The 9,242-nt window shown below is 54.2% G+C and overlaps 1 protein-coding gene across 1 annotated transcript in view; it reads left to right on the forward strand.

Moving 5' to 3' along the window:
• NFKB2 (nuclear factor of kappa light polypeptide gene enhancer in B-cells 2 (p49/p100)) overlaps positions 1–9,242 on the forward strand; it is a 42,649-nt gene that overhangs the window by 25,921 nt on the left and 7,486 nt on the right. Inside the window, exons 7-11 of the mRNA XM_015412193.1 lie at positions 1,634–1,738; positions 2,433–2,518; positions 4,232–4,370; positions 4,478–4,597; positions 8,021–8,215. Of these exons, the coding sequence (XP_015267679.1) occupies positions 1,634–1,738; positions 2,433–2,518; positions 4,232–4,370; positions 4,478–4,597; positions 8,021–8,215 (645 nt within the window). The remainder of the gene's footprint in view (positions 1–1,633; positions 1,739–2,432; positions 2,519–4,231; positions 4,371–4,477; positions 4,598–8,020; positions 8,216–9,242) is intronic.

Raw genomic sequence — 9,242 nt, forward strand, 5'->3', positions numbered from 1 at the left:
TTTGGCCCCCCCCCCCCCGTGTCTCCCTCTGCCCGTGTCTGCTGCCAGCAGGTGAAGGTTTCTTTTTGGTGTTGCTCGGCATACCCCCAGTAACAGTCATTGGCCCTCCTCCCTGGTTTGGGTGGCATTTATGTGTCTTTATTGAAATATTCTATAATTTTAATGTTTTAATTTTCCTAATGTTCTGTGTGTGCTGCCTTGGGGATGGAAGGCGGCATAAAAATCTTTTAAATAAAACACGTTAAATTTCCACACGAATGTCGTACCCAAATCATGCCCTCTGCAGCTTCAAGTCCTCGAGGGGCTGGGTGGGTGTGATGAAGCAGGATGGAAGGGAGGGAGGGCTTTTGGCTTCTGACCAGCACCAGCAGCTCCTCTGCCCGGGCGGCCTCAGTATGCTCAGGATCCTTAAACTGAAGCAGCCGCAGGGCGCACATTTGTGTGTGTGTGTGGCGTGACCGCTGACCCTGATTTCGGCTTCTGAGGCTCTCTGATCTGTCAGGTGCTTAAGCAGGGCATCACCTCTGTGTTCCCCTTTGTCCCCCCCCCCCCTGAATCAGGCAGTGCTCAGTTTTTTAGTTCCTAACCCAGCAGGTGAAAGCTTCCCTGTTTTAGTGCTGGCGTTCTGTTTTGTTGGTTTTGTTAAAAGAACAAGAACTGAGCTCTGCTTATGGCCAGGGGCCTTTGTTGAAGTGGTCCTTGCTCTTCTGTAGGGACGGGGGGTTGTAACAGCGGTGCTCGATTTTGGCGGGTGACTTGGGCTGCTGGGGCTCGGAGGATCTCCCCACCACCTGCTCTTCGGGCCCCCAGGATTAAGGCCTCCCACTGCCGAGGGGCCGAGGGGCTGAGTGTCAGACTCCTGCAGCCATCAGTTCCCGACAGCTTTAATTCAAAGTAAAGTTTATTGGAGCATTGATAGTATGCAGATTTTCGTAGACATCTCGTGTTAGAACTGACTAAAAGCGCGCATAGCCAACAGATGGTATATTCAAGCAGACCTCCTGATGGCCCAGGGCCAATCAGGGTCCAGGTAAAAAGCCCGCCAGAATAATGGGCCTTTCTTCCCAGGCGAAATACTAAACCAAGATCAAGTGTGTGAGCAAGGCAGATCACAGAAACTGTGGAGACACCACAGAATAGAAACTTGACATTCCAGAGCGGGCCCTTACTCCCATGGCAGCAGAGGCCGAGGCCTAGCTGGCAGCGAGTGTGCCCTCTGGACGGTCTCCTTGTGAGGGTCTTCTCCCAGAGTGCTGACCACCCTTTCTGAGGGTTTGGGCCTAGCAACTACTTCTAAGACAAAGTTTAATAAACTGAAGTTGGGGTCTGCAGAGCAGAGGCTCCCTGGCCCCCGGGGCTAACCGTTTGCACGGCACAAGTGGACGCAGCAAGAGTCTCAGGCAGTTCAAAAGTGTCTCCGAGGCACTTGGGAGTGATGTGCGGGGTGGGGTGGGGGTGGCAAGGCAATGACAAATAATTGGGGGGGCGGGGGGTTCTGAGGCTGTAGGTATGGCCGGCCAGTCTTACGGAGCGTTTCTGCCTCGCCTCTTGTCCAAAGCTGCAGACAGACTCTCCTGCGGCTGCGGCCCCATGTGTGCGTCTCGCTTAGAGGGCTCTGGTTCTTGTTCTGCAGAGTCCCCCGGAGCGTCCAACCTGAAGATCTCCCGGATGGATAAGACGGCTGGCTCCGTGCGGGGTGGAGACGAAGTGTACCTGCTGTGTGACAAAGTCCAGAAAGGCAAGGGCTGACCTGTTCCCTCACCTTGTCCGTGCGTTCTCTTTGGCAGACGGCCGTGGGGTTTCCCGTGCCACGTGCTCCTCTCTGCCTCGGTGTTGAGAACGGGGAGCTGAAAGCAGCTTTGGGCACCGGGGAGAGAAGAGGCGGCTGGCCTCTGGACGTGTGGGCGGATCGGGCCTCGTGGGGCTGCTCCTCTCAGACCCGTGGCTCCTTCCGTCTCCTTAGGCTGTTCCAAATATGCACCTTTCGTCGTTCAGGTGTCTTCGAGACCAGCCTGCTACGGAATAGATGCTGGCCGTGTGGTCCTCTTCAGTGGGGTCTGAGAGCCTGCAAGCGGTTTGGGAAGGGTCTTTGCTGCTGGGGAGATGGGGGCCTCGGGAAGAGTGTGGCTCTGATTCCCTTGACGGACACGCGCAAGGCTCGCCTTCAGCGGGGGAGAGGCAGGCCGGGGGGGGGGGGGGGAGAGCCCTAAGAGGCATGGAGGGGTCGAAGTAGGTGAGGGGGATGTGTGGGGGATGCAGAGGGGTCGTTAGCCCAGCAGACAGATGAGAGAGGTGTCTCTGTGTGTGTGTGTGTGTGTGGGGGGGTAAATCTTGAGAAATGGACACAGCCCTGCTAGTTTCTGGGAGTCTGTGTTCTCTGGCGCCAGAACTGATATTCTCCCAACGAGTTCCTTCCTTCCTTCCTTCTCCAGATGATATTGAGGTGCGGTTTTATGAAGACGATGAGAATGGCTGGCAGGCCTTTGGGGACTTCTCCCCCACAGACGTGCACAAACAGGTATGGTGTCTAGAGAGGACGTGAACCAAAGCCCAGCACCGAGTCATGCCCCCACCCCCACCCCCTGAGCTCCAGAACAGGACTGGGGCCCGAGAAGAGGTCAGGTGGCTGTGTGTGTGGCACCCGTGGTCCTCCGAAGTGGGGCCTGGTGACTTGCACCCGTGGCTGGAGTTCTGCCCCAAACGGGGATGGGGTTGTGTTCTCTGTGCCAAGCAGGTTTGTTTTCCCAGTGACAGACATTAAGGGGGAAATGTTCGTTCACTAAATGTAGATTCCCCCGGCCTCTCCTTTGGGCTCTGGGTGGCTTGTTAGTAACAGGGGCCTTTGCCGGTGGCCAGAGTCCGCCTTCCTTCCCTGGGCTGAGCTTGTAGAGCTGATCTTGGGGGTTGATGTTGTGCCCCCCCCCCCCCCCCCCCGGATTCTCTCCTCAGGGGAACTTGCAGCGTTGGTGCTGAGGTTGCCTTGTCATGTGGTGCTCAGGACTTCATAGCCGCCTTTTTCTCATTAACATTTTATTGGTAGAATTAAAACAATAAAACAAATATAACAATAAAAATATACATAAAGGTCATAAGAACAGTTATACATTCAAACCAACACACTAATTACAAAAAAGTAAGCTTTAAAGAATGATACATTCTTCAATAAATCCTTGAACAAAGTAACTTATTTTAGCCTCAATTTGTAATTGATGCCTGTACTGTTTGTTGCTTTAGATACAACCAAGTGTCTTCTGCCCTCAAGAATATCTGTAGACATTCAATGATATATCTAACCATATTAAACACAAAGTACTACCCACAAATCAAGTTTTACCAAAGCCTATTTACTGTACTTTATTTGAACCATTAAAAAATCCTCACAACCATTTAACATAGTTATCCTAGGATGCTGAGATAAATTTTTTGTCTGATAGAGCTTCTAAAATTGACAACCATTTAGCTTCGAACCCAAAATGTACGACGTTCCAGAGACTGTCTCACATAACATCTAACTATTCGCCAGACTGCTGGAAGGGTTGCAAAAAAATAGGAACTTTTGCGCATTGCTTTTGGGAATGCGAAAAAATTAGTTCATTCTGGAATGATGTACTGCGACATATCCACAATATCTTGGGTATACTTACTCCAAAGTCACCTGAGACCTTGTTTTTAAATCTTTGGACCCGCCTTGCCTTTATTTCCCAGCTGTGGAGCTCCGCAGGGGAATGCCAGTCAGTCCCAGAGGCAAGACTCTTAGGGATGCGGGCTGGGGGCTCTTTGGGGGTGAGTGTGTGTGTGTGAGGGGTGTGTGTGTGTGGGGCCTTCACTGGAGAATGTTCTGCCCAGGAGACTGGCCAGATTTCACCTTTATGTACTTTTTTGCCAGAGTCTTAAAACAAGCAAACTTATTCCCAAAAGTTTCCACCCTGAAACTGAGGTGGCCCTCAAGGGGTGTGCTTTTCAAACATTAGTATTTTTAGTATTCTTTTTGTGTGCTGCTCCGAGCGTTGTGATGAACAGAAAGGCCGCTCAGATGTATTAGCAAACGAAACCTTTCCGCCGCCCACTCCCCTGGAAAAGGGAGGTTTGCTGCCTAGAGGGCAGGAGGGGGGGGGGGTTGCTGCCCCCCCCCCGGCTTGCCTGTGGCGTGGGAAGGGGCAGAGGCCGCCTGCGGGGGAGGGGGTGTGGTCTGGCTGCCTGGCAGGACTCGGCTCCCCTTCCGCCCCTGCAGTACGCCATCGTGTTCCGCACCCCGCCTTACCACAAGAGCAAGATAGACCGCCCGGTCACGGTGTTCCTGCAGCTGAAGCGCAAGCGAGGGGGCGACGTGAGCGACTCAAAGCAGTTCACCTACTACCCGGTGGTGGAAGGTATGACGCTTCCCCCCCCCTCCTCCCCGGGGTGCCGTGGGCCTTCTCTTGCACACGAGCCTGGCAGGTCCGATCCACGGTGACCCTTCCCGTGTCGCTGTCTGCAGATAAAGAAGAAGTGGAACGGAAGCGGAAGAAGACGCTGCCCCAGTTCCCACAGCACTTTGGGGGCGGGGCGCCCATGGGAGGGGCCGGCGGTGGCGCTGGTGGATACGGCTCCGGAGGAGGTAAGCCTGCTCCTTCCCAGCAGAGGCTCTCGGGGGGAGACTGCTGGGTCCGTAGGAGTGTGCAGCCTTTTGTGCTCTCCCGCTTTCACCCGAGGTCATCTGGCCTCCTAGTGCTAAGCTGCACGGCTGCAGTTGACTATGGGATTCGAAATCCCGGGGAGCTAAGTATTCCTTCCAGCAAGGAAACCCCAAGTCTCTAACCCTGGTGGCAGTTGCCAAGGGGGAGCCTGAAGCGACTGCAAGTTCCATGCAGGGTCCTTGGAGTGCCCGGTGGCAGGACTCTTCTGCTCTGTGCATTGCAGCCAGTTCAGCCTCGGTCCTTGCAGAGCTTTTGACGTTCCTCCTCCTCACCTCCCTTTTCAAAAACTGAAATTCCACAATCTCTACATTTCCTGAAGAAAGCAAAATACTTTTATATGCCCCAGGGGTAATGTCAGTCTCCACTTTGGGATCAGGAAGGAATTCCGGATTGGCCCAGGGATCCTGGAAGGGTTTTTTTTTTTTTGCCTTCCTCCAGTCACTGGGGGGAGGGGGGCAGGTAGCTGAGAATTTCCTGCATTGTGCAGAGGGTTGGACTAGATGACCCTTGGGGGTACCTTCCCTTCCTTTTATGTTTCTACTGAATATAAAAACAATAAATTTGGGGAGGTAGCAGTGGACGTTGGCAACAAGGCACCTAGGAAATAGCCGTCAGCCAGCATCAGCACTCCGCTTTGGGCAGAGACGTTGTTAAGGTGTTGGATTTCAGCATCCCTGCTTATCCTTGGTTTGTTGGCTCCGCACTGAGCCCACTGAGCTCATGAGCACACAGGGTGAGGCTTCGCACTGCTCGAGAGCGGCCCGAGAGCACACGTGGCTCTCCTGAGGGGCAGCAGGCCCTTCCTTGTGGATCGCTGTCCTGCGACAGTGAATTGAAAAGCAACAACAGCAACCTAACCTACAAACAGCTCCAGTGACGACGGTCTCTGTGCGCTGGGTGTTTCCATGATACTTGCAGGGCCCTGTTTTGTAGCAAATAGTCCGTCTTTAGGCTTGCTTGCGGCTCAGAGAATCCTCCAAGGCCGCCAGAGTCAGGCATCCCTGTGCTGCTGCTGCTGCTGCTGCTGCTGCTTGGTTCCTACAGACTTAATTCATTTCCACCAGTTTATCTGAGACAAAGAAGCTCACTGGTCTTGCCGTTGACTGGATCTTGCCTGGATCTGTGTGCTTACTGTTAGTTCCCAGTCCTCCTGTCACAGGGAGACTGGCTTCAAGCACGCCATGTGTTAAATGTTCAGGAAGCTCACATTCCAGTTCTGTACAAACTCTTTTCTTTTTTAGGCCATTGCTTTTACACTGGTGCTCACAGCCCCCCCCCTGCCCGCCCGCCCGCCCCCCCTCAAACTTACACCTTGTTGCCCTGCTTCCATCCCTTCTCTCTGACTTCTTGGTTTGCCCCCACTTCTACTCCCCCGAGAGCTTTGTCATGGGCCTGGATGGCGTGTGCATGTGTTTCACCCTTTGTATACCTGGGTTGTGAGAATGGAGGGTGGAGAACGGGTAAATAAATAGTCTTAAACGATGGACCTGATTCTGTTGATAGCTGTGATAAAGAATGGAGTGAAAAGTGGGTGTCTCTCTCTTTGGCTGAGCTGGGGGGGGTGGGGCTGTTGGGGGGTAGCCGCTGCCGCTGACTTTGAGGCCTGAGTCCAGTTCATCATTTGCCGGCTAGTCTCAGTGTCAGACTCACGCAGCAATCGGTTCCCGATAGCTTTCATCCAAAGAAGTAAAGTTTATTGAGACATATGAAAGTATGCAGATACCTTAACTCCTGTGCGTTAGAACCAACCATAAGCGTGCGGACCATACCGATCTGCATCACTCAGAGGGGTCCCCCGATGGCCCAGGGCCAGTCAGAGGTCAGGTAAGGGCCCCCCAAAGTAACAGGCCGAAATTCTCAGGAGAAAGACACCAGCCGGCATTCAAGGGCTAAAAGCATGGGCTGCAAGATCAGCAGAGCAGCAAAGACACAGCAGGATCGAAAGTCAAAATTCCAGCGCCACCCCCTCACTCTCGTGGCAGCTAGAGGCCTGCCTAGCTGACACTCAGGCTTTGTCATCCCTTTTTGACCAAACTGGCTCATGTGTGGATATCTCTCCCCCCCCCCACCTCCATTTTCTGCAGTGAAACCAGATGCCTTCTCCCTTTCCCCCCACATCGTTTGGTCATCTAAGGCCAAGTCTGAGGATGCATGCTGACAGGGGTATATTTCTCTTAAACATCTTTAGTGGCCTGCTGAATTTTGTTTGGCAAAAACATGTGTTTTGTTTCCTTGGTTATTATAGAAGCCTCTGTCCTTAAAAAAACCCCACCCACCCACACACACACCGTTGCCCTGCCCTTTTTGACTTCCTTGACTACTTGACCATGTGGACGCGCTTTGGGATTTGCTTGTGCCTTTTTTCAGCCAACAGATTGGGGAAATTTGTAAGTGAACTGTGTGGCTTCCCGAAGGACTCTGCTGAGGCCTGCCCCTGCAGCGATGCAACTCACGTTCCTCAAAAGGAAACTGCTCCTCCTTTGGCATGATGCCAGTCACGCTGGTGACCCAGGAGAAGGTGTGGTGGTGGTTTGCTTAATTACCACTTAAGCAAAAGGAAGATAAAAATGGTGATCCTGGAACACACTTCTGTTCTCCTCGGGCAGCTGCAGCTCCTCTGAGTTCCCGTCACACCTCTGCCTCAGGGCACTGGCCGGGCAACTCAAGGGAGAGGGGGAGCAGCCTCCAGGGCTAGACCACACGCGGGCGCACCAGGCACACAGTGGTGCTCGGAGTCTCCTCGGGGGTCTGGACTTGTGCAGACCACAGCACAGGCGGCTCTTCTGATGCCGAGGGGCTGGAATTCGGCCTGCAGTGAAGCAAACGCATCCGCACGTGTGCTGTTTAAAGGTCTCGATGGGGGACTTTTGGCTGTCTCCCGTCACCATTAGCAGCAGCGACCAGGTGAGAGACGAATAACAGAGAGATCATTTAGCTACGGTGACTGGAATGTTTCCCGTTTGTGAAGGCTGCAGCCGTGCAGTGGTCCAGGGCTCCTGGCAGTTGTTTTCAGAACCTGCCACTCAAATGTTCCCGTCCCCCTGCCCTGCTTTAATCCCTCCCTCCCAAAAAAAAACTCCCTCCCTCCCTCCCTCCCTCCCTCCCTTCCTGGAGCATAGGCTGGCATACATAACCCCCTCCTCACAACAGCTGTACGAGGTGGGCTTTGCTAAGAGGGAGTGACCACCAGATCACCAGATCAGTTTTGTGGCTGGGTGGTGATTGGAACGCGGATCGCCACAGCGATATTCTCAGCGGCTGCTCCCACTCCAGCTGTCTTCCAAAATCCCCCTTTCACTCAGGGGCTAATGGAGACATCTGCACTCTTGTTGCCTCTTCTCCAGCTGGGAATCCTTGGCACTCGTCTGGCTACAACCCTTATAACAGCAACGTCTACCTTTCCGGCACCCACCCCCCCGTGGGCGGCTACCAAGGAGGGAGAGGCATCCAAATGCCCAGAGCCGCTCTGCTGGACGAGGCAGAAGATGGGGACCGGCCCTGCGTGGAGGAAAAGAGCTACCTGGAACTGCTGCGGCGCGGTATGTCTGGGCAGGGAGCCCAGTCGGCCTTTGGGAGATGCCTCAGGGCTGGGTCGTGCAGCTGAGAGCTGGCAAGTCCATACGGACACTCGGGTGTTCTGTGGCCCTCATGGTCATACCCTGAGCGGTGGTAGGAGGCCTGCAGGGGGGGGCGGTGGTTCAGTTTCCATCATCCTGGTCCCCTTTTCTCCCCCTGGAACCTCATTTCGTGGCTCCTTCAGTTTCCGCGATTGGGCAGGAGTGACCAGAAATATAACGGATGTTCCCATTCTTGCATTGCCTTCAGTGTCAAGCTTAAGTGTGGAGTTGTGCATCCCCATATTTGGGGCCAGCCCAGCAGGTGTCTTTGGCAGGCCAGCCTCAGGCGGTGCAGACGGGGGGGGGGGGGGGGTTTTTTGGGGCGGGTGGGGACGGGGGGGGGGGGGGGTCTGTTTTAGCAGCAGAGGGTCTAGTGCTTGGAAGGAAACCAGATGAAAACTCTACTCCTCTGTTGTCCGCAAGCTGGATTCCAGCCCCACGGGGTTGTGGCTTCCAAAGCAGCCCCAAGCAGAAGGAATCCTTCCGTTATTCTGTCAATGGTAGTTTGGTATTGGCCACACTGAAACCACCCCCTGTATTGGGGGGGGGGGAGAGTGGGAAGAGGCTCTTGCAGGCTGCTGGAGTGTGGTACATGTGTGTGTGCACGTGCATCTTTGAGATTTGTAAGAAGACACTCTGTATGTGTGTGTGGGGGGGGGGTGTGTGTGTCGTACTGTGCTGCCTCTCCAAACACTTTGGGCAGTGAGGAATGGCCATGAGCCCGCCTGTGTTTTGCCTCTGGAGGTGGTGAGCCTCTTTGCTTCAGTTGGGAAGGCCGGATGAGGAAAAGGAGGGGAAAGGTCCTTGCGCCCCCCGCCCCAGGAGGCTGAGTGATGGTAAACGTGTTGCCAGCAGGCCCCCTTTCAGCCCAGGCATAATGTGACTTGGGAAGCAGGTGAAAGAGAGACCTGCTTGAAGAGGGGATGGGCTGTGGTGGTCGAGGGGGCTC

This window comes from Gekko japonicus, unplaced genomic scaffold (genome assembly GCF_001447785.1).
Source record: "Gekko japonicus isolate JY-2015 unplaced genomic scaffold, Gekko_japonicus_V1.1 scaffold2413, whole genome shotgun sequence".
Lineage (NCBI taxonomy): Eukaryota > Metazoa > Chordata > Lepidosauria > Squamata > Gekkonidae > Gekko > Gekko japonicus.